Source organism: Electrona antarctica (assembly GCF_951216825.1).
Source record: "Electrona antarctica genome assembly, chromosome: 21".
Lineage (NCBI taxonomy): Eukaryota > Metazoa > Chordata > Actinopteri > Myctophiformes > Myctophidae > Electrona > Electrona antarctica.
Window position 1 is genome coordinate 476,212 of NC_136802.1, and position 24,130 is coordinate 500,341.

The following is a 24,130-nucleotide window of genomic DNA, read 5'->3' on the forward strand; positions in this document are numbered from 1 at the left end:
GTGTGTGTGTGTGTGTGTGTGTGTGTGTGTGTGTGTGTGTGTGTGTGTGTGTGTGTGTGTGTGTGTGTGTGTGTGTGTGTGTGTGTGTGTGTGTGTGTGTGTGTGTGTGTGTGTGTGTGTGTGTGTGTGTGTGTGTGTGTGTGTGTGTGTGTGTGTGTGTGTGTGTGTTTCCAATTTTCTTGTTTTTAACTTTCTAATGCATAACAAAATGGCTGCCAAACTATTTCATCGATAACTCTATAACAAGGCAAGCTAAACTGACAAATAAAGTGTCCATATCTATGTTCTGAGGGTCAGACAATGTGTTCTTATGTTATTAGGGCTAAGCCTACTCCTAAATATGCAACTATTAAACTATATGTTCTCCCGCCAGCACAAACAGGAGACGTGAAATACTAAGAGAAGAAGTTCTGAGGCTGCTGAGGCAGACCAAGAGACACAGACAGGCAGGCAGGCAGGCAGGCAGGCAGGCAGGCAGACAGACAGACAGACAGACAGACAGGCAGGCAGGCAGGCAGACAGGCAGGCAGACAGGCAGGCAGGCAGGCAGGCAGGCAGGCAGGCAGGCAGACAGGCAGGCAGGCAGGCAGGCAGACAGGCAGGCAGGCAGGCAGACAGGCAGGCAGGCAGGCAGGCAGGCAGGCAGGCAGGCAGGCAGGCAGGCAGGCAGGCAGGCAGGCAGACAGACAGGCAGGCAGGCAGGCAGGCAGACAGACAGACAGACAGACAGGCAGGCAGACAGGCAGGCAGGCAGGCAGACAGGCAGGCAGGCAGGCAGGCAGGCAGGCCGGCAGGCAGGCAGGCAGGCAGACAGACAGACAGACAGACAGACAGACAGACAGACAGACAGACAGGCAGTATGTTCTGTTTTTTAAACAAGATTTGTTTTAAACTATATTTAGATTTTTATTATCGTGAAAACGATGGCTTCAACTTTTGCATTGCAACTTTTCAGGAAAAGAAAGCCTGCCGTTTCTATTAGCTTGGATTCACCATCGATTATGTCACTGGTGGACGGGTTTCTGAACTGCCCACAGCCTTCTTATGAGACACAGACTGAGTAGGAAAAAATGGTGGTATTTTATCATGAACATTAGTTAGGACCAATTATAGGAAGAGAAGTTGAAAAGTGGTGAAGTGGTCCTTTAATGCAAGAGCAGACTGCAGAGGCATCATGTTGGCGCCCCCTACTGGAAGAAGATGAGGATGCACCACACATCTCTCTGTATGCGGTTTAAGAAGAAGACTTTTTTATTAATTCAGTCAGATAAAAATAAAACAGAACGTGACGTCATTGACACAGAACGCTGAGCTCTGTACTAAAATAACAACATATGTGATGTGATGTCATCATATTTTCATCTCAGTTTTAGCATTTTGCCTTTATTTAAAAATCGGCAAAAGTTGGAATTTGGATAATTCTGGAGGAATTCATTGTTGTATCATTTGTGCTTTGATTATAACATTTCCTAGCTGTACCAATAATATATATGACTTAAATATGATTTATTATGACTTAAATATGATTTATTTGTTAAATATATATATATAATTTCCCCCACTAGGCAGGAGGAACTAGGAACCTCATATCGGTCACGTGTTGTTTCAAGTCGAGCTCATATAGTGTGTGCAACAACTCCTCTCTGAAGCTTCCAATTGTTTTTGTCCAGAAAATCCTTTAAATCATTAAATCAAGGTAATTTAATTAAGTCTGTTTCGTTCAAATGTATCTTAACATCATGTCTCTTATGGTGGATTATATTATTATATTATTCATACATTTAAATGAATTTACTTCTACTCGGAATGTTGAAAAAGGACCAAAAAGCTCCATTTCTGAATTTCTGCTAAAGAAACTGTTACCAGGTTTACAGAATAGAATAGACAGACTGACGTCGTAATAATAATAATATAGATATATATATATATTAGGCTAAACGTGAACTTAGGTGATGTCAGTCGGTATACATAATTGTTGTGAATCCATGTAGGTTTGAGGAGCGTTCTGAGTTCTGCCTCATCTGATCTGTTCTGGATGCACTGAAGACACACGAAGGTAAACTCATTTAACTTAATGTCCTTTAAGTTAAAGCCTATGATGAATTGAACAAGGTGGACCCTCTTGTAAACAAGTCTTAATGCTTTATGGTGTCGTCCACTCACAGTTAACAGTCTTTGTGTTGAGTTGTGCTTGAAATGTACTGTAATTCTGCAAACTGTTAATACTTATTTCAATCAATCAATCCAATCTGGTGCATTAGATCTGGTTGGTAAACATTGTATTTACAAGGCTGTGTAGCCTGTGTTGTGTTATTCAGTGTTGTTTTTGCCAGCAAATTTTGATTTTTTGTTTTAGTCACATTTTAGTCACCTGGAATGTGTTAGTGTAACTTAGTGACTAAGTGTTAGTCTAGACTCATTCATTGGGTTGTGTTTGTGTAACTTAGTGACTAAGTGTACTGTCTAGTGTTAGTCTAGTGTTAGTCTAGACTCATTCATTGGGTTGTGTTTGTGTAACTTAGTGACTAAGTGTACTGTCTAGTGTTAGTCTAGTGTTAGTCTAGACTCATTCATTGTGTTAGTGTAACTTAGTGACTAAGTGTTAGTCTAGTGTTAGTCTAGTCTCATTCATTGCAAATGAGTCCAGAGAAACCTTCAGGGGTAGATAACATACTCTAAGGTAGATAATCTTGTAATCTTGAAATTAAGTTATTGAAACCTGTGGCTGATTTGATTGCTGTGCCTATAGCTTACATAATTAATTAGAGTTTAACCCATTTTGACCTGAGATCAGATTCTAAAAATGTCTTCTACATCCTTTCTGAAAAAGCTATGTTTCTATGTCAGTCGTTCTTCGATTTTTCAAAAATAGCAGACCTACAAGCTCATAGCGCGCCACTCGGTGGCGCGCTACGAGCTTGTAGGTCTGCTATTTTTCAATAGCTAAAGCATAACATAATGCTGACACCAACAGGGGTTCCCGCCCAGAATGGGGTTAAATAAAGGCATATGTCCTGAGGAATGGAACATAGATTATTCCATTGCCAAAGAACAGTAAAGAACCTCTCATGTAAAAATAGCAGACCAAAAAAGAACAGTAAAGAACCTTTCTCATGTAAAAATAGCAGACCAAAAAAGAACAGTAAAGAACCTCTCATGTAAAAATAGCAGACCAAAAAAGAACAGTAAAGAACCTTTCTCATGTAAAAATAGCAGACCAATAAGTCTATTACCAGCCTTGGGTAATATTATGGAGAGAATAGTCAGTGTATGAACAAATTCAAGAATACTTCTGTAAAAATGATCTAAATACAGTATACCAGTATGCATATAGGAAGGGGCACTCCACAACCACGGCATTAACTCAGATGGCAGATGATTGGATGACTGAAATAGATGATAAAGAATTAGTCTGTGCTGTACTGTTAGAATTAAGTGCAGCATTTGATGTTCTAGATCACACGCTTTTACTGAATAAATTGAGATGTTGTGGATTCGAAGCACTTGCTACGGCGTGGATTGGAAGTGAGATGAGATGAGATTCAATGTATTGTCAATGTACAGAACAGCGAAAAGTATTTTCGCATCTCACCAAAGTGCAAACATGTCAGTAAGGAGGAGGATACATGAATTACAGTAGTACAGTAGTAACAGTAGATATGGGCTGAGCAGTAGTCATTTAAATAAATAAATCAATAAGGATATGAGAAGGAAGAAAAAAAAACATGATCTGTCCATATTGCACGTAGCCCTTATCCCATTCTGGTCGGGAACCCCTTTTGGTGTTAGCATTATGTTATGCTTTAGCTATTGAAAAATAGCAGATCTACAAGCTCGTAGCGCGCCACTCGGTGGCGCGCTATGAGCTTGTAGATCTGCTATTTTTCAAGCAGATCATGCACGCTACGAGCTTGTACGCAAAGGCCTGCCCACAAAGAGTGAGCTCAAATCAATCTCTTCAGTCTTTTTGGATTGATGGATTCTATTCCATATTTAGAATAGAATAGACTTTTTTTGCCATTTGCACAAGTGCATAGGAAATCTTGGAGCGCAGCTCCCAGGGTCAGCATTAAAAAATCCTAATGGTACCAACATCAGTATAGCATGAATGGAATTGTGGACACAAAATATTGCTAAATGTCATCAGATGGTGGTTCCGTGGCTCAAATTCCTAAATAAATAAATAATGGGCCTTGATATGAAAATGGTTGAAAAGCAACGCATTAGATAATTGACACTAAGTGTGGAAAAAAGGCTTACAAACATTGTGCGATAAAATATTTTAATAATACAATAAAATCAAAATAAATGGTGCCACGCTGCCGTCCAAACCACAGCCATGTATCAGGTGTACAGTAGTGTACAGTATATCAATTTTCCGGTGTTTGTTGTTTTGTCAGGATTAGGACACCATGGACCAGAAAGAGAGCGACGCCGTAGAGCGATCTGAGCTGGTGTCTGAGGACGGGAAGAACATCAAGTCTGTTCTGTGTCAGCGCTGTGGCTCCAAGGTGCTCTGTCCAGGGATGGCTGCCTTCGCAGAGAAGGAGGTATGTTCTCTGTCCAGGGATGGCTGCCTTCACAGAGAAGGAGGTATGTTGTTCTGTCCAGGGATGGCTGCCTTCGCAGAGAAGGAGGTATGTTCTCTGTCCAGGGATGGCTGCCTTCACAGAGAAGGAGGTATGTTGTTCTGTCCAGGGATGGCTGCCTTCACAGAGAAGGAGGTATGTTGTTCTGTCCAGGGATGGCTGCCTTCACAGAGAAGGAGGTATGTTCTCTGTCCAGGATGGCTGCCTTCACAGAGAAGGAGGTATGTTGTTCTGTCCAGGGATGGCTGCCTTCACAGAGAAGGAGGTATGTTCTCTGTCCAGGATGGCTGCCTTCACAGAGAAGGAGGTATGTTGTTCTGTCCAGGATGGCTGCCTTCACAGAGAAGCAGGTATGTTCTCTGTCCAGGATGGCTGCCTTCACAGAGAAGGAGGTATGTTCTCTGTCCAGGATGGCTGCCTTCACAGAGAAGGAGGTATGTTCTCTGTCCAGGATGGCTGCCTTCACAGAGAAGGAGGTATGTTGTTCTGTACAGGATGGCTGCCTTCACAGAGAAGGAGGTATGTTGTTCTGTACAGGATGGCTGCCTTCACAGAGAAGGAGGTATGTTCTCTGTCCAGGATGGCTGCCTTCACAGAGAAGGAGGTATGTTCTCTGTCCAGATGTAATGTAATCATTTCGCAAATTATTTCACCGGCTAGAAGTTAACCAATAGGTGGTTTTCTCTCTCTCCACTGTTCTCTCAACACTTACCGTATAGATTATAATAGACAGTTGTGTAATTCTGTACTAAATCTAATCGAACTACAGACATATTCTCTTATGGCAGGCATAAGATCTGGTCATCCCAGTTTAGTAAGATGTTAAAAGTAAAAGTATTTAGGACGACCGTTGAGCCGATTCTACTCTATGGCTCCGAGACATGGACACTTTCAAAGAAACTAGAGAAACGGTTGGATGGCAATTACACCTGCCTTCTAATGAGATTACAATTACAATTTACAATTTAGGCATTTATCAGACGCTCTTAATCCAGAGCGATTTACATTAAGCAAGAACAAAAAGCATGGGAATACATCACATATATAAAAAAAATCAAAATGCATTTATCATGAAACATGCGTAAGCTAAGAACGTAACTAGAACATATCTATATAATGACACTATACATATAAACTATACATATATGCTATACTATGCTGTACATATATACTATGATGTGCTATGACTACATACAATGCAATTCTAGTGCTGTCTACATGACATGCTATAAGTCTGTTTCAAATGCTATCTAAGTCTAAAAAGTGCTATCTAAGGGGGTAAGTGCTATGGGCCATGATGGAGTCTGAAAAGGTGGGAAGATTGGGAGTGATGCTGCAGTTCTGATTGCAACGGGAAGTGCATTCCACAGTTTTGGGGCCAGAGGGGAGAAGAGTTTGGGACGCGTGGAGCGTGGTCCTGGCGTTTTTAGTTCCAGCTTTCCTGCGTTGGCTGATCTGAGTGCTCAGGAGGGTTTGTAGGGTTCAATCATGCTTGCAAGATATGGGGGAGCCATACCTTTGGTTGCTTTGAATGCCAGCATCAAAGTTTTGTATTCTGTGCGGGCTGAGCGCAAAACCTGTCTTGGAAGAGCCACCTTATATTAGACTGATCTAATATACAACAACCTTCCCCGTGTTTCTTCACTAGTCCGATCCAGAAGAACACAGTTTGTCCGCCACTGCTACAGAGCTGACCATGAGGTTATATCTTCCCTTCTTCTCTGGAAGACTCAAAGCAGACCAGAGGTAGAAAACTGTGGTTCCCTGATGTCATCGCTATAGGGACACATATCGTGTAGTGTAGATATCGTGTAGTGTAGATATCGTGTCGTGTAGATATTGTGTAGTGTAGATATCGTGTCGATATCGTGTCGTGTAGATATCGTGTAGTGTAGATATTGTCGTGTAGTGTAGATATCGTGTAGTATCGTGTAGTGTAGATATCGTGTAGTGTAGATATTGTCGTGTAGTGTAGATATTGTGTAGTGTATCGTGTAGTGTAGATATTGTCGTGTAGTGTAGTGTAGATATCGTGTAGTGTAGTGTAGTGTAGATATTGTCGTGTAGTGTAGATATCGTGTAGTGTAGATATTGTGTAGTGTAGATATTGTGTAGTGTATCGTGTAGTGTAGATATTGTCGTGTAGTGTAGATATCGTGTAGTGTAGATATTGTGTAGTGTAGATATTGTGTAGTGTATCGTGTAGTGTAGATATTGTCGTGTAGTGTAGTGTAGATATCGTGTAGTGTAGATATTGTCGTGTAGTGTAGATATTGTGTAGTGTATCGTGTAGTGTAGATATCGTGTAGTGTAGATATCGTGTAGTGTAGATATTGTCGTGTAGTGTAGATATTGTGTAGTGTATCGTGTAGTGTAGATATTGTCGTGTAGTGTAGATATCGTGTAGTGTAGTGTAGTGTAGATATTGTCGTGTAGTGTAGATATTGTGTAGTGTATCGTGTAGTGTAGATATTGTGTAGTGTGTCGTGTAGTGTAGATATTGTGTAGTGTGTCGTGTAGTGTAGATATTGTGTAGTGTGTCGTGTAGTGTAGATATTGTGTAGTGTGTCGTGTAGTGTAGATATTGTCGTGTAGTGTAGATATTGTGTAGTGTATCGTGTAGTGTAGATATTGTGTAGTGTGTCGTGTAGTGTAGATATTGTGTAGTGTGTCGTGTAGTGTAGATATTGTACTGCAGTGTAGATATCGTGTAGTGTAGATATCGTGTAGTATCGTGTAGTGTAGATATCGTGTAGTGTAGATATTGTGTAGTATCGTGTAGTGTAGATATCGTGTAGTGTATTGTGTAGTGTATTGTGTAGTGTAGATATTGTAGTGTAGATATTGTGTAGTATCGTGTAGTGTAGATATTGTGTAGTATCGTGTAGTGTAGATATTGTGTAGTGTATTGTGTAGTGTATTGTGTAGTGTAGATATTGTAGTGTAGATATTGTCGTGTAGTGTATTGTGTAGTGTATTGTGTAGTGTAGATATCGTGTAGTGTAGATATTGTAGTGTAGATATTGTCGTGTAGTGTATTGTGTAGTGTATTGTGTAGTGTAGATATTGTAGTGTAGATATTGTCGTGTAGTGTATTGTGTAGTGTATTGTGTAGTGTAGATATCGTGTAGTGTAGATATTGTAGTGTAGATATTGTCGTGTAGTGTATTGTGTAGTGTAGATATCGTGTAGTGTAGATATTGTAGTGTAGATATTGTCGTGTAGTGTATTGTGTAGTGTAGTCACAGTGTACCAATAATACTGTCCTCTGCTTCTCTCCTCTGCTCAGCTGTTCTTGCCATCGATGCGTAAGAAGACGTCTCTGACCTCCTCGTCGGACGGCTCTGAGGGCGACACGCTGAGCCACCACTGGCTGGTGGACGACATGTACGTGTTCGAGAACGTGGGCTTCACCCACGACGTGGGGCGCATCAAGTACCTGATCTGTGCGGACTGTGAGATTGGGCCGATCGGCTGGCACTGCCTGGACGACAAGAAGAGCTTCTATGTGGCCGTGGAGCGCGTCAAACACGCTTAAAGTCCTTCATTCATTACATTAACAGTTTGACGGCCACTAATTGTTTAATCCAGTGTTCCACCGTGCGTAAAACGCTATACCCGACATTTGTTTCATGCGTTTAATTCGCCGTTTTAAAATAATTAAAGAAACAGCGGATTTATCCGGGACCTGATGACGAGGCCGTCACGTTATGATGACGAAACCGGAAATCAAGTCATCATCTGGGCTGCTAGGGCTTCTGGGAAATTGAGCCCAATGCAAGTGAACAGGGGGTTTGTTTGGACTACAACTTGCTCTGCACTGTGGTTTCGTTCCACATTGTCATGGCCGCTGGTGCGTCTGATCATAACAAGCCGACGGACCATTTTTCCGGATTTTCGTCGTTGAAAGCTGCAAATACTTCAGCGTATGCTCTAAAGGTAATAAAACGATCTCGGCAGCGTAGAATATTTGATTAAATAGCGAGTAAAGCGTTTTATGGAGTCAAACTGTTAATTACCTGGTCTTATTATGTGTTATGAATGATGTTTTTTTTTTTTTCTAGTTTTGTTGTCCTCTCCAATTTAAGTCATTATGCCAATTAGCCCCTTTGTCAAGCCCCACCCACTCCACTCTGCGATGGCGAGTAGAGATGCATGTTAACCCATTTTGACCTGAGATCAGATTCTAAAAATGTCTTCGACATCCTGACAGTTTTCTGAAAAAGCTATGTTTCTATGTCAGTCAAAAATATCAGACCTACAAGCTCGTAGCGCGCCACTCGGTGGCGCCACTCGGTGGTGCCACTCGGTGGCGCCACTCGGTGGTGCCACTCGGTGGCGCCCACTCGGTGGTGCGCTATACCCGACAGATCTGCTATTTTTCAATAGCTAAAGCATAACATAATGACACCAAAAGGGGTTCCCAAGACGTCCACAGATGTCCTAGGAACTATGACGGGATTTCTCCATATAAATAATCCATCATTTCAGATTAGTATTATTGCATCACCTGGGTGGGTCAGCCGTGTAACTTTCCCAGACGTTAAGCTGTGTGTGTGTTCAACAACACAGCAATGACGTTAAGCTGTGTGTGTTCAACAACACAGCCATGACCACAACCATGACATTAAGCTGTGTGTGTGTGTGTGTGTTCAACAACACAGCCATGACGTTAAGCTGTGTGTGTTCAACAACACAGCCATGACCACAGCCATGACGTTAAGATGTGTGTGTGTTCAACAACACAGCCATGATGTTAAGCTGTGTGTGTTCAACAACACAGCCATGACGTTAAGATGTGTGTGTGTTCAACAACACAGCCATGATGTTAAGCTGTGTGTGTGTTCAACAACACAGCCATGACGTTAAGATGTGTGTGTGTTCAACAACACAGCCATGACGTTAAGCTGTGTGTGTGTTCAACAACACAGCCATGACGTTAAGCTGTGTGTGTGTTCAACAACACAGCCATGACGTTAAGCTGTGTGTGTGTTCAACAACACAGCCATGACGTTAACACCGGGGCTCCACCGGGCGTGTCAGCGTCGCGTCACCGTCAGGGAATGTTCCCTTTTTAATCAATGAAGGGTGGCTCCACTGCCTGCGTTGCGTGACATTAACGCGTGCATTAAAATTGAACCGGTGCGTTTTTTTACGCACGCGACGGAGACTCAACGCGTCCGGTGGAGCCCTGGCGTAAGCTGTGTGTGTGTTCAACAACACAGCCATGACTCTAACTCTAACTAACCCCAAACCTAACCTCAGTCTAACTAACCCCAAACCTAACCATAACCTCAGTCTAACTATAACCCTACCCCAAACCTAACCATAACAGTCTGCACACGGACCATGTAATGTCAGACATTACTAACCCTAACCTCACAGGAGGTGGTCTGACTAACCGGCCATGTGGTCTGACTCTGAAACATTACTTTATCTGTTTGCGGTTGGCACAAAAATAATGTCCCATAACCCAGGAGGTCTGGATAACGAGCCATGCTACCAGCTGGCTGCTGGAATGCTTCTCCAGGTGCTAGTAGATTATGACAACGCCCAACTCATGTCAAAAGAAAGAAAAAACCCCTCCCCATAATATTTCTGACAGAAGGCGTTGAGGGCTGATTTCCCCCAACAGCAAGTCAGCACTGCACAGACACTGTCAGATCCATGTGGCCTTCCATCCTTCCCCAACCTGGCGAACCTGGCCAGTAGTGTTCGTCAGCACACCCCCCGGGGCCAGGCCACGCCCCCGGCCAATCCCGGGACGTTACCGTGCAGAATTCAAACCCCAGCGTCTCCACGGTGGAGGGCAGGAACTTACCTGCTGAAAAAAAATGATTTCTCAGGTCTGGGCGGACAACATTCTGGGAGGTCCATTTTCTGGACCACTACGACAAAGTCTACCACCATCGTCTTCTCATAGACGTTGACATGTCTTAACACAAGGCCAAAACAAAACCAAATGGACCCTTACTACGGCCTCACCGGTATACATTTGGTTCCATTTGTAGTTGTACACTTTCTGAGTTGTGGTGGTTCCTTGGATGAGATGAAGCAGACCTCAGACATGAAGTCCAGCTCTGACAGTGTGATAAACCAACGCTTCCAGAACCCGTTCCAAATGTGATGGGCATATGTCTAGATGACGGAGACCCGCCCGGCAGCACTGTTTAACCCATTTTGACCTGGGAACGATTCTACAAAAGATATGAGTTAAAAACGTTTGCTTTGAAATATATATATTCAAAGATTTGCACTACATTTTCACGATTTTTCAAAAATAGCAGACCTACAAGCTCGTAGCGCGGCACAACGCACTAGTTATTTCTTTCAATCATTGTATTATTACTATTTATTATATTTTCACAATCTGACACAACGCCGGCTATACTGTCTAATGTTTTGATAATTTGATAATGCATATGACGGTATAGAGTTTCTAAAACTAAAACTAAATACATCGCATGGATGCACCTGGGACGTATCCTCAGTGATGTATCCCGAGGTCATCACCTGGGATGTATCCTCAGTGATGTATCCCAAGGTCATCACCTGGGACGTATCCTCAGTGATGTATCCCAAGGTCATCACCTGGGACGTATCCTCAGTGATGTATCCCAAGGTCATCGGGGTTTCGGGTCTCCCAACATCATACCCCTCACTCAGGTGACCCAGCCGGGGTGATCAAGTCCCGACTTACGTCCCAGTAGCTACCCTCGATCAGTCCCACTAGGGAAAAACCAGGGCCGCACAATCCGTTCCTCCTGAACTACTCTGCCGGGACTGGGAGGTCTGGAGCGTGGAAGGACTAGGCTCTGTGGATTGACTCCTGTCCGGGCCCCTCCTACGTCTCACCAGGTCCACTCCTGCTCTCACCAGGTCAGGCCCTGTGCGTTGCACCAGACTCCCAGCACCAGGCACTTTATTCAGAAATGGTGGACTCTCGAGCCGCAATGAAGTGTATTCTTAAATACACTTCAAACTAGTGTATTTAAGAAGAAGATGATCAGGTAATATAATTGTGAAAAATAATAACATTTGTGAAATTGTGAAAAATAATAACAAAATGATTGAAACAAATAACTAGTGAATTGTTGTACATACTGTACAACTTTGTCATGAATAATTCAACAAAAAATACTTATAACTCGCACAAATAAATTGCATTAAACGGTGCTGCCGGGCGCGTCTTTGCGCAACCGCTCCGTCATTTAGAATAGATATATGTATGTAACCTAATCCTGTTGTTGGATGTGGTTCTGGTTCTCAGCCCTAATAAGTGTTACGTTTTCTGTATAACATTATTACTGTAATGCTTTGGATTCTTTGTTATTCTGACAACACATTTTGGGGAGATCTCTTCTAATAAATAAAGGCCTTGTTGGGAAGCTGATGTTGGGATACTGACGGTTCCGCAAATATCTCTGGAAGAGATTTCCATTCCTACTTAATTCTTAAACATGCAATGTTTGTTTTTCACGTTTTATCAGATTGTGTACTTTTAAGGTTTTCTGACAAACCAAAGATTGTGTTGCATTATGTCAGTGGTTTTCAACCAGTGGTCCGGGGACCACCAGTGGTCCTTGAGACGGTTCCAGGTGGTCCCCATGCTATAGATGATGGAGAGTTGGTAACCAAATGGACCCTTATTAGATCTTTAACTCTTATATATTTCTCAAGAGTTAAACATCTGCATTACTTAAGTATTGACTCCTGCAGCCACACACATTTCCCTTGCTCTGCACCATCTAGGCTTTTTGAGTAAAGTTCTCTTGGCATCATTATATAGCCTGGTTAATCATTATACACTACTTGAAGTTTCTGAATACTTGCTTTTTTGTATCTTGACCACAAGTGGGCAGTGTAGAGTGGTGTACAGTAAGCTCTAAATAGAGTAATCTTAACTGCTTCTGAATACATAGTGAACTTGCGTGCGAGGGTTGGCCTGAGCATACATCCTACGGCCTACTGTCTGTGTATATCATCATCATCTGTCAACAGAGAGTGTTAAACGATAGTTTAAAATCAGGAAATGTTTGACTTTTGTCCTTTTGTTCTACAAATAAGAACAACATGGCATATTTGATATCATTTCGAATGCCATACTCGGTACATAATGTCAAGCAGCTGCTGTAGTCCAGCGCTACTGGACCACACACACACACACACACACACATATATATATATATATATATATTATATATTTATATAGATATTATTTATAATATATATATATATATATATTTTTTTTTTTGTTGACTCTGGTTGACTTTGGTAGTGGCAGTTATAGTCAGGAATTTAGCAGGCAGTGACAATAATGAATGCCTTATGCCACAGACGAAAAACAGTCTAAGTCCACACTATCCATAATGTATAAATGATAGATAAGGGTTCAGGACAACAAGGCCTTTTCGTGGAGGGGTCAGGGGTCAGGACAACGAGGCCTTTTCGTGGAGGGGTCAGAATGAAATGTGGACTTTTCGTCTGTGGTACTCGGGGATGTTATGTTGTGGGCATGTCAGACTGTTGTTACGCGGCCTGGCCAAGAGGGGGCACAAGTACACCAGAATAGGACTAGGCAGTCAGTAGGAGGCAACCAACCACCTCCTGGTAGGAAGTGTTAATATAATACTAGTCTGTATTTTCCCACCTGATAAATAAACAACCAGCATACTGATACCGTAACCCTGTTATTAAATAAACAACCAGCATACTGATACCGTAACCCTGTTATTCAGTATTCATACTGATACCGTAACCCTGTTATTCAGTATTCATACTGATACCGTAACCCTGTTATTCAGTATTCATACTGATACCGTAACCCTGTTATTCAGTATTCATACTGATACCGTAACCCTGTTATTCAGTATTCATACTGATACCGTAACCCTGTTATTCAGTATTCATACTGATACCGTAACCCTGTTATTCAGTATTCAAGATACTACAGCATAGAAAGCTCTCCTTGTCCCTCAGGTCATTTACAGCTTGTTTGAAGTGACCTGTGTGTTGATGTTTAGGCCCAGATAGCTATAGTTCTTTGCATGTTCTAGTGTGGTTGTATTTAGTACAACTTGTTGGTGTTGGGGACTAGATCTGTTTTGGAATATCATAACTTTAGTTTTCTTTAGGTTAATGGTCTCTCTCTCTCTCTCTGTCTCTCTCTCTCTCTCTCTTGGGACTTAAACGCTGTGGTGCTGGCAGCCAATCAGCGAGCCTCATTCGGGCCATTTAAACAGCGAGTCCCGGTCAGCCGCGCAGGGATACCATGGGAGTGCGCTCGTTTGTCTCCACGGGAGGATGGTTGGTACTCATGGCCCGGGCGGAGTTAGTATTCTTCCGTCACATTCACCACAGTGCGGTGTCAGGCTGGAAGGTGCATCCAACGCACCCTGACATGACCACACTACTATAGAATCCAACCTCTCTGGTGTGTACGCAATAACGCACGCACATTTTAATCATTTATTTATGTCCACATAAGAGATACAATACAAGGACACACATATTTACAAGGTGCTGTACAGAGTGCAATCAGCAAATCCCGGACAAATACCCACACACCCTTCAGGGGTACAAGTAACATCTTCGCCACATTTGGCGGCTACCGATAGTGGAAGAGATTGCACAGAATTTCGCGAGCCGTTTGGCTGCTTTTTTGGCATCCCAAGTTGTTGGAAGCCTCTTACAACCAAACTGTGTACGTGTCCTATAGGCTGCCGAAGATAAACACGGAAGATAAACAAGTAGATTGCACCTATAGCCTAGTTCAATGATGGTCTGGAGGAGCGGCTGGTACTTAATGACTTTGGTCATAAAGGCTTCCTCTAAGCACACCATTATAAGAAACAAGCCCAAATAAGAAACTATACTTTAGGAACAAGCCCCAAAAAAAACTACCAATAATTTACAATAAACGTTACAGAAAAAGAAGCCCAAAGTCGCTTATAATAAGCAGACATGGCAACACTGGTATACTTTAGGAATTGTGGCAGCGGTGGCCGAACGGATAGCGGCGCGGTCTAGATACCGGAAGGTTCCCAGTTCGAACCAGCCGTCCGACACGTTAAAATTACCACCGCTGAAATGCCCTTGAACAAGGCATCAACCACTACGATGAAATGTGTTCTATGAGCAGGGCCTGGCTGGAAACAAGTTCTTGAGCTTAGCCCAGATACCCTGGGTAAATATAGATTTCATTTCATTTAATTTCATTTCATTTCACACCCCTGCATGTGTGGAGTTATCTAATAATAATAATCATTAAATAAAATCAAGCTGAATTATTTGCTCATCTGTGAAGCTGTTTTGTTGACTATTCAAAAACAAATCAATATTTTTTGGGGTTTTACTGCGCCCCTCCCCCCTCCACCTGTTGAATATTATCTTTTATTTTAATTTGTATTTATTTTTTGATTCACTGTTTTTTGCATTATAAAAGTGGCTTATATTAAAGTATGTTATGACTGTGTTGTACATATGTTATTATGAGTCGTCCATGTAAACAGTCCTGCAGGTACTAGCAGCTCATGTTTACATTCTGCTTTATAACTGTTTAGTGTTTATAATAAATACTTCAGTCTACTCTACTTGGTACAGATAGATAGTAGTCCTTTTAGGGTGGCTCATGTATTCAATTCAATTTCAATTTCAATTCAAAGGAGCTTTATTGGCATGAGAAAACAAACGTTTACATTGCCATTAAAGTAAGCCACAATAAAATAAAATAAACAGTTGAAAATGTGTCAAGTATATACAGTTGGAGAGGCTACAGCATTTAGTAAACAGAGCTATGTCACATTCCATCGTTATGTACAGGGTATAACGTTTTATTTATTTTATTTTTTTGTAACAAAATAGCAGACACAAATTCCAGCAATCTATAATAATCTGGCAACACTGTCTGGGTGTTTTGGACCTAAAAACGGACCTAAAAAGGATTATAAAACAACACATTTTTTTGGAATACAATACGAATACAATGCAACCATGAGCCTCCACGGCCACCTCCTCGGCCGTGTTTTTGCTAAAGAAGGTTCAATGTTTTGGTTCTATTATTTAAAACGTTGCATAAAAATAAATGGTGGTGTGTCTAGTTTCTCAGGCGGACGCACACACCCCCAGTGTAGTCCAGCAGCAGGACCAGATCACTCCCTCAGTCCCTCCTCGCTCCCTCCGCCTGCTCAGTGAGACTCAGAGAGAGAGACAGAGTTCTTCTTATCAACACAAACAAGAGACATTTTGGACCCTATTTTGGACCTAAAAACGGACCTAAAAAGGATTATAAAACAACACATTTTTTTGGAATACAATACGAATACAATGCAACCATGAGCCTCCACGGCCACCTCCTCGGCCTCCCCGCCGTGCCGGAGTTCCTCGCCCCGCCGGAGTGCCCGGTGTTCGAGCCCAGCCGGGAGGAGTTCCAGGACCCGTTCTCCTACATCAACAAGATCCGGGCTATCGCCGAGAGGCACGGCATCTGCAAGATACGGCCTCCGCCCGTGGGTTTAAACACGTTTATTATCTTATAAACTACCTTGAAAAGGTTGTAAAAGTTGGTGTTTGGGGGAGTTGTGTTGTTGTTTGTTGTTGTTTTGGGTGGAGAGAGAGAGAGAGAGAGAGAGACGAAGCTAATTGAAGCTAAAGCGGCTTTTCCAACATGGCGGCCGGTTTGGATTGCAGTTGAAAAAAAAAAGCTCGAGCTCGAAAAAAAGCAGATCTACAAACTAACAACCCGTCGCTATCGCGACGTGTTGTTAGTTTGTAGATCTGCTTTTTTCCTTCTTTCTCAAGTTTATTTGCATTTCAACCTTTTTTTTCTGACTCTTAAAAAAAAACCCAAACAAGGAAACTTAATTCATTCCGATTCTAAAAAAAGTGCTTTAATGAAACAGCAAAGCAAAAAAAAATAAAAAAATATATATACACACTTTTATTATATATGTTAAATTTGAATACAATAAAGAAATGTTTTTAAAAATATATGCAACACAATAGACAATAAATACTAGAATTAATTTTAAACGAACGAGTTTATCGAAGCTGTTTCTGCTCTGCTGACATTTTTCAACTGAGAGATAAAAGTTTATATTTGTATATAATTCCAAACACAGTTATTGTCAGAGGCCTGTTATTATTCTCCCCCCAAAAATAGACCCTAAAGTTTTGTCGTGTTTTTGCTAAAGAAGGTTCAATGTTTTGGTTCTATTATTTAAAACGTTGCATAAAAATAAATGGTTGCTTCCTGGTATGGATGAATTTGAGCCACGGAAGGAAATTACAAATAAATAAATGCCATATAACATTCTTCATACCAAATATCTTAGCCCCCTATCTTAGCCCCCTCCAGTTAAATCCATTTAATATAATACCTTCCATGAAGTAGAAGTGGTGTTTGTGTGTGTTTTTATATCGTTAACTTGTGGTGGGACCAACTAGGCCCCAATGTTTCTAAGGCCGTCCGTTGGGTGTCAGTCCTAACGTTAATCTTAGCTGCTTCGTGGCCATCTGGTTGTTTATGGTGGAGATGGACACAGCATATATTAACATTAATTGTTGCTTTTGGTTGCTTTGCTGCCAAACGTTGCATCTTAATGTAAGACTCGCAGGATTTGTATTTTCTTGCATCGACTGATCGACGTGGAGGATTATTTTGACCAGAGAGAGAGAGAGAGAGGGGTGACGTTATGGGGTTTTAGGCCTAGTAGTCCTCTCCTCTCCTCATGTCCTGTGTGTTAGAGACCAGTCCTCTCCTCTCCTGTGTGTTAGAGACCAGTCCTCTCCTCTCCTGTGTGTTAGAGACCAGTCCTCTCCTCTCCTGTCCTGTGTGTTAGAGACCAGTCCTCTCCTCTCCTCTCCTGTCCTGTGTTAGAGACCAGTCCTCTCCTCTCCTCTCCTCTCCTCTCCTGTGTGTTAGAGACCAGTCCTCTCCTCTCCTCTCCTCTCCTGTGTGTTAGAGACCAGTCCTCTCCTCTCCTCTCCTCTCCTGTCCTGTGTGTTAGAGACCAGTCCTCTCCTCTCCTCTCCTCTCCTCTCTCCTCTCCTCTCCTGTCCTGTGTGTTAGAGACCAGTCCTCTCCTCTCCTCTCCTGTCCTGTGTGTTAGAGACCAGTCCTCTCCTCTCCTCTCCTCTCCTCTCCTCTCCTCTCCTCTCCTCTCCTCTCCTCTCCTGTCCTGTGTGTTAGAGACCAGTCCTCTCCTCTCCTCTCCTGTCCTGTGTGTTAGAGACCTCTCCTCTCCTCTCCTCTCCTCTCCTCTCCTGTCCTGTGTGTTAGAGACCAGTCCTCTCCTCTCCTCTCCTCTCCTCTCCTGTCCTGTGTGTTAGAGACCTCTCCTCTCCTCTCCTCTCCTCTCCTCTCCTCTCCTCTCCTCTCCTCTCCTCTCCTCTCCTCTCCTCTCCTCTCCTCTCCTCTCCTGTCCTGTGTGTTAGAGACCAGTCCTCTCCTCTCCTGTCCTGTGTGTTAGAGACCAGTCCTCTCCTCTCCTGTCCTGTGTGTTAGAGACCAGTCCTCTCCTCTCCATGGACGGACGGACCACCGACCATTTGATGACATTTTGCTGCCTCAATTTTTAGCCAGTCAATATGTTGTTATTGTTGGATAAGATGTTGTCCACAGTTCCATGCTGTGTTGATGTTGGTACCATTGGCAGACATAACGGGTAAATGTTGGTCAAAATAACAATTCTTCTACATTCTCAACTTGTGTAGACTTCTTGTAAATTAACTTAATTAAGTAATGCAGATATTTGACAATTATTTAACTCTTGAGAGTGTTATATGGGTCCATTTGGTTTCATTAAGAGTTAAAGATCTATAAGGGTCCATTTGGTTAGCAACTGTTTATAGCTATCTAGCTATATATCTGGTGTTGTGTTTATAGCTATCTAGCTATATATCTGGTGTTGTGTTTATAGCTATCTAGCTATATATCTGGTGTTGTGTTTATAGCAGACTCCTCACTCAAATGTGCACTTGCAGTTTGGGCAACTCCGAAGCAAACTCCAACATTTTATGTACCTGCCATAGTGTCAACCCCTTACCCCTGTGTGGGATCGCTGGTTAGACTGGCATAGTGTCAATCCCTTACCCCTGTGTGGGATCGCTGGTTAGACTGGCATAGTGTCAACCCCTTACCCCTGTGTGGGATCGCTGGTTATACTGGCATAGTGTCAACCCCTTACCCCTATGTGGGATCGCTGGTTAGACTGGCATAGTGTCGACCCCTTACCTCTGTGTGGGATCGCTGGTTAGACTGGCATAGTGTCAACCCCTTACCCCTGTGTGGGATCGCTGGTTAGACTGGCATAGTGTCAACCCCTTACCCCTGTGTGGGATCGCTGGTTAGACTGGAATAGTGTCAACCCCTTACCCCTGTGTGGGATCGCTGGTTATACTGGAATAGTGTCAACCCCTTACCCCTGTGTGGGATCGCTGGTTAGACTGGCATAGTGTCAACCCCTTACCCCTGTGTGGGATCGCTGGTTAGACTGCCATAGTGTCAACCCCTTACCCCTGTGTGGGATCGCTGGTTAGACTGGCATAGTGTCAACCCCTTACCCCTGTGTGGGATCGCTGGTTAGACTGCCATAGTGTCAACCCCTTACCCCTGTGTGGGATCGCTGGTTAGACTGGCATAGTGTCAACCCCTTACCCCTGTGTGGGATCGTTGGTTAGACTGGCATAGTGTCAACCCCTTACCCCTGTGTGGGATCGCTGGTTAGACTGGCATAGTGTCGACCCCTTACCCCTGTGTGGGATCGCTGGTTAGACTGGCATAGTGTTGACCCCTTACCCCTGTGTGGGATCGCTGGTTAGACTGGCATAGTGTCGACCCCTTACCCCTGTGTGGGATCGCTGGTTAGACTGGCATAGTGTCGACCCCTTACCCCTGTGTGGGATCGCTGGTTAGACTGCCATAGTGTCGACCCCTTACCCCTGTGTGGGATCGCTGGTTAGACTGGCATAGTGTCAACCCCTTACCCCTGTGTGGGTTCGCTGGTTAGACTGGCATAGTGTCAACCCCTTACCCCTGTGTGGGATCGCTGGTTGGACTGGCATATATACCGATATGACCCGATATGACAAAAAAGGGAGGATCCGACTTTTTCTCATGATCGTCCGATACCGATAGGTCCGATACCGATAGGTCCGATACTGATCTTGTGAAATGTTGCAAATTGTAATATTTCCAAAATGATTATATGTCAAAACGCACGTCAAATCTGTTCCTGTGTGGTGTGTGAGGAGGAAGGGGAGAATGTTTAATACTATATATCTGAAAACATACCTGTATGTATTAACCCATTCTGGACGGGAACCCCTTTTGGTGTTTTAAAGCATTATGTTATACTTTAGCTGTTGAAAAATAGCAGATCTACAAGCACATAGCGCGCCACCGAGTGGCGCACTACGAGCTTGTAGATCTGCTATTTTTGAAAAGTCGTGAAAATGCGGCACAGATCTTTGGATATATTCTTTCAGAGCGAACGTTTTTAACTCATATCTTTGCTTCTGAGGGGTTCCGGGAATAACATATTTTCAGATGGGGCCGATTACATATCATTTTTGGGTGACATGAAATATTGAGCACAAACTGTCAGGATTTAGAAGACTTTTTTTTTTCCAACGTCAGGCCTAAATGGGTTAAGTTTGAGTCGTTGTATTGTCAGGTCAAAATAATGCCATAATACATTTATAGCTGCTCCTCATGGGGGTTGTAGGATGAGAACAGCACCCCTCAATTCACTACACCCTTTAATATTTTCATCCACACTATTATTAACCCATTAAGGGCCGACGTCGACATTTTTAAAATGTTTTCTAAATCCTGACAGTTTTCTGAAAAACCTCAAGATCAGCGGTTCTCAATGTTTCACGTCAAGGACCAACAATTATCTGTAATCGGCCACCGACCCCCATCTGGCCGCCGACCCCCATCTGGCCGCCGACCCCCATCTGGCCGCCGACCCCCATCTGAAAATATGTAGTTCCAGGGACCCCCCCAGAAGCAAAGATTAGAGTTAAAACGTTCACTCTGAAATAATATATATATTCAAAGATTTGCGCCACATTTTCAACGATTAAAAACAATTAAAATAAAATAGCAGATCTACAAGCTCGTAGGGCGGCACTCGGTGCCGTGCTACGAGCTTGTAGATCTGCTGTTTTCTCCAACAACTAAAACTATAACATAATGCTTTAAAAACACCCAAAAGGGGTTCCGGTCCTGAATGGGTTGTTGTTGCACAGACAGACAGACAGACAGAACTCAGTTATGCATGCAGTAGACTAGAGGGCGTGTCTGGGTGGTGACTATGCAAATACCACAATGAGGAGTCAGTTAGGAGAGGAGAGGGTTCGTTCAATGATGGTGGTGGTGATGGTACTGCACTGGAGTCAGTTAGGAGTCAGTTAGGAGAGGAGAGGGTTCGTTCAATGAGGAGTCAGTTAGGAGAGGAGAGGGTTCGTTCAATGAGGAGTCAGTTAGGAGAGGAGAGGGTTCGTTCAATGATGATGATGATGGTGGTGATGGTGGCACTGCACTGGAGTCAGTTAGGAGTCAGTTAGGAGAGGAGAGGGTTCGTTCAATGAGGAGTCAGTTAGGAGAGGAGATGGTTCGTTCAATGAGGAGTCAGTTAGGAGTCAGTTAGGAGAGGAGAGGGTTCGTTCAATGAGGAGTCAGTTAGGAGAGGAGAGGGTTCGTTCAATGAGGAGTCAGTTAGGAGAGGAGAGGGTTCGTTCAATGAGGAGTCAGTTAGGAGAGGAGAGGGTTCGTTCAATGAGGAGTCAGTTAGGAGAGGAGAGGGTTCGTTCAATGAGGAGTCAGTTAGGAGAGGAGAGGGTTCGTTCAATGAGGAGTCAGTTAGGAGAGGAGAGGCTTCGTTCAATGATGATGATGGTGGTGATGGTGGCACTGCACTGGAGTCAGTTAGGAGAGGAGAGGGTTCGTTCAATGAGGAGTCAGTTAGGAGAGGAGAGGCTTCGTTCAATGATGATGGTGATGGTGGCACTGCACTGGCAAAGTACACAGCTTTTTAAGCTGCTAAAGCAATAATGTCAAAACTTTTAATGACTTTGGTATTCAGACAGCCAGCAATGGGTAGAACGCTCCCAAAAATAATGTACAGTAGTCTCTGTGACACATCTAGGGGCCACAATCTGCATTCAAAGATGTCATTGGTCGAAAAAATACCTGGGTGCAATGACCAATCAGGAAGTAGACCGAATGGCAAATCGACCAATGACAAAGCTTCTAGGAACATCTTTGAATGCAGATTGCAGCCCCTAGATGTGGTACAGAGACTACATTTGTTTTGGGGGAGCGTTCTACCCATTGCTGGCTGTCTGGATACCAAAAAGAAAAGAAGAGTCATTCAAATGTTGACTTATTATTGCTTATAGCAACTTTAACCCATTTTGGACTGAGTTTGATTAAAAAAATGGCTTCTAAATCCTAAATGTTTTCTGAAAAACCCATGTTTCTATGTCAGTGGTGCTCAACCTTTTTCATGTCAAGGACCCCCAGAATCATCTCTATTGGGCCACGGACCCCCATCTCAAAATATGTAGTTCCAGGGGACCCCCCAGAAGCAAATATTTTAATTAAAAATGTTCGCTCTGAAATATATATTCAATGATTTGCGCCACATTTTTAACGATTTTTCAAAAATAGCAGACCTACAAGCTCATAGCGCCGAGTGGCGCCCTATCAGCTTGTAGATCTGCTATTTTTCAATAGCTAAAGTATAACATAATGCTTAAAACACCAACAGGGGTTCCTGCCCAGAATGGCTTAAGGCAGCTTCTATTATAGTCACATGTGTATATATACTCATACGGTAGTTTCATTCATACAGATATTCTACTGTTAGACGGATGATGTTAGGTTCTTAATATAAAGCTTGCTTATGATTCTTTCTTGATGCTGATTCTATGTGTTTGATGTATTTCCATGTGTTGTTGTTCTTGCTCAGGCTCTGGATTAAGAGCGTCTGCTAAATTGTCTATTGCTATGATATTGAATAACTTGAATAACTAAGTTCTGTAAGACGTTTCTTTAGCAGCTGTGTGTGATAATTATTAGTGTGTCGTGATGATGAGCAGTCAGTGTGAGTTATGTGGAAATGACCAGACAGACGTAACAGAAGCATGGCTGGATGTCTGCGTAGAAAGAACATGTGACCCGCTGTTGTTTTTAGTCATTTAGTCGTCGTCTCTTGAATACGTTTCATTTAGTTTTAGTCACATTTTAGTCACCCGGAATGTTTTAGTTTCAGTCTAGTTTTAGTCTAGACTAAATGTCATAAGATTTTAGTAGACTAAATCTACAGTTGATTTAGTCTACTAAAATGTATTTTGGCATTGGTGTTGTGTTTATAGCTATCTAGCTATATATCTGGTGTTGTGTTTATAGCTATCTAGCTATGTATCTGGTGTTGTGTTTATAGCTATCTAGCTATATATCTGGTGTTGTGTTTATAGCTATCTAGCTATATATCTGGTGTTGTGTTTATAGCTATCTAGCTATATATCTGGTGTTGTGTTTATAGCTATCTAGCTATATATCTGGTGTTGTGTTTATAGCTATCTAGCTATATATCTGGTGTTGTGTTTATAGCTATCTAGCTATATATCTGGTGTTGTGTTATATAGCTATCTAGCTATATATCTGGTGTTGTGTTTATAGCTATCTAGCTATATATCTGGTGTTGTGTTATATAGCTATCTAGCTATATATCTGGTGTTGTGTTTATAGCAGACTCCTCACTCAAATGTGCACTTGCAGTTTGGCAACTTGAAAGCAAACTCCACATGTCCCAACATTTTATTTTCCTGCCATAGTGTCGACCCCTTCCTTACCCCTGTGTGGGATCGCTGGTTAGACTGGCATAGTGTCGACCCCTTCCTTACCCCTGTGTGGGATCGCTGGTTAGACTGGCATAGTGTCAACCCCTTACCCCTGTGTGGGATCACTGGTTAGACTGGCATAGTGTCGACCCCTTACCCCTGTGTGGTATCGCTGGTTAGACTGGCATAGTGTCAACCCCTTACCCCTGTGTGGGATCGCTGGTTAGACTGGCATAGTGTCGACCCCTTACCCCTGTGTGGGATCGCTGGTTAGACTGGCATAGTGTCGACCCCTTACCCCTGTGTGGGATCGCTGGTTAGACTGGCATAGTGTCAACCCCTTACCCCTGTGTGGGATCGCTGGTTAGACTGGCATAGTGTCAACCCCTTACCCCTGTGTGGGATCGCTGGTTAGACTGGCATAGTGTCAACCCCTTACCCCTGTGTGGGATCGCTGGTTAGACTGGCATAGTGTCAACCCCTTACCCCTGTGTGGGATCACTGGTTAGACTGGCATAGTGTCAACCCCTTCCTTACCCCTGTGTCGGATCGCTGGTTAGACTGGCATAGTGTCAACCCCTTCCTTACCCCTGTGTGGGATCGCTGGTTAGACTGGCATAGTGTCAACCCCTTACCCCTGTGTCGGATCGCTGGTTAGACTGGCATAGTGTCGACCCCTTACCCCTGTG

At 43.0% G+C, this 24,130-nt stretch overlaps 2 protein-coding genes across 5 annotated transcripts in view; both read left to right on the forward strand.

The window, feature by feature from the left end:
* The first annotated feature begins 1,577 nt into the window (after positions 1-1,577).
* Positions 1,578-11,977, forward strand: rabif (RAB interacting factor). Of its 4 annotated transcripts, XR_013788677.1 has the most exons (6): positions 1,578-1,696; positions 1,992-2,056; positions 4,401-4,550; positions 7,879-9,139; positions 9,175-9,225; positions 9,460-11,977. XR_013788677.1 is itself a non-coding variant. In XM_079491413.1 (4 exons), exons 3-4 carry the CDS (start codon positions 4,413-4,415, stop codon positions 8,125-8,127), a joined length of 387 nt encoding a protein of 128 aa, XP_079347539.1. In that variant the 5' UTR covers positions 1,578-1,696; positions 1,992-2,056; positions 4,401-4,412; the 3' UTR covers positions 8,128-11,977. The 4 variants fall into 4 exon arrangements, 1 of the variants encoding a protein (XP_079347539.1); XR_013788676.1 differs by having other exon boundaries at positions 7,879-9,235; positions 9,351-11,977; XR_013788678.1 differs by lacking the exon at positions 9,175-9,225 and having other exon boundaries at positions 9,267-11,977.
* A 3,720-nt stretch (positions 11,978-15,697) lies between these two features.
* kdm5ba (lysine demethylase 5Ba) overlaps positions 15,698-24,130 on the forward strand; it is an 86,102-nt gene continuing 77,669 nt past the window's right edge. The window contains exon 1 of the mRNA XM_079491191.1: positions 15,698-16,096. Coding sequence (XP_079347317.1) covers positions 15,923-16,096 — 174 coding nt within the window. The 5' untranslated portion in view covers positions 15,698-15,922. The remainder of the gene's footprint in view (positions 16,097-24,130) is intronic.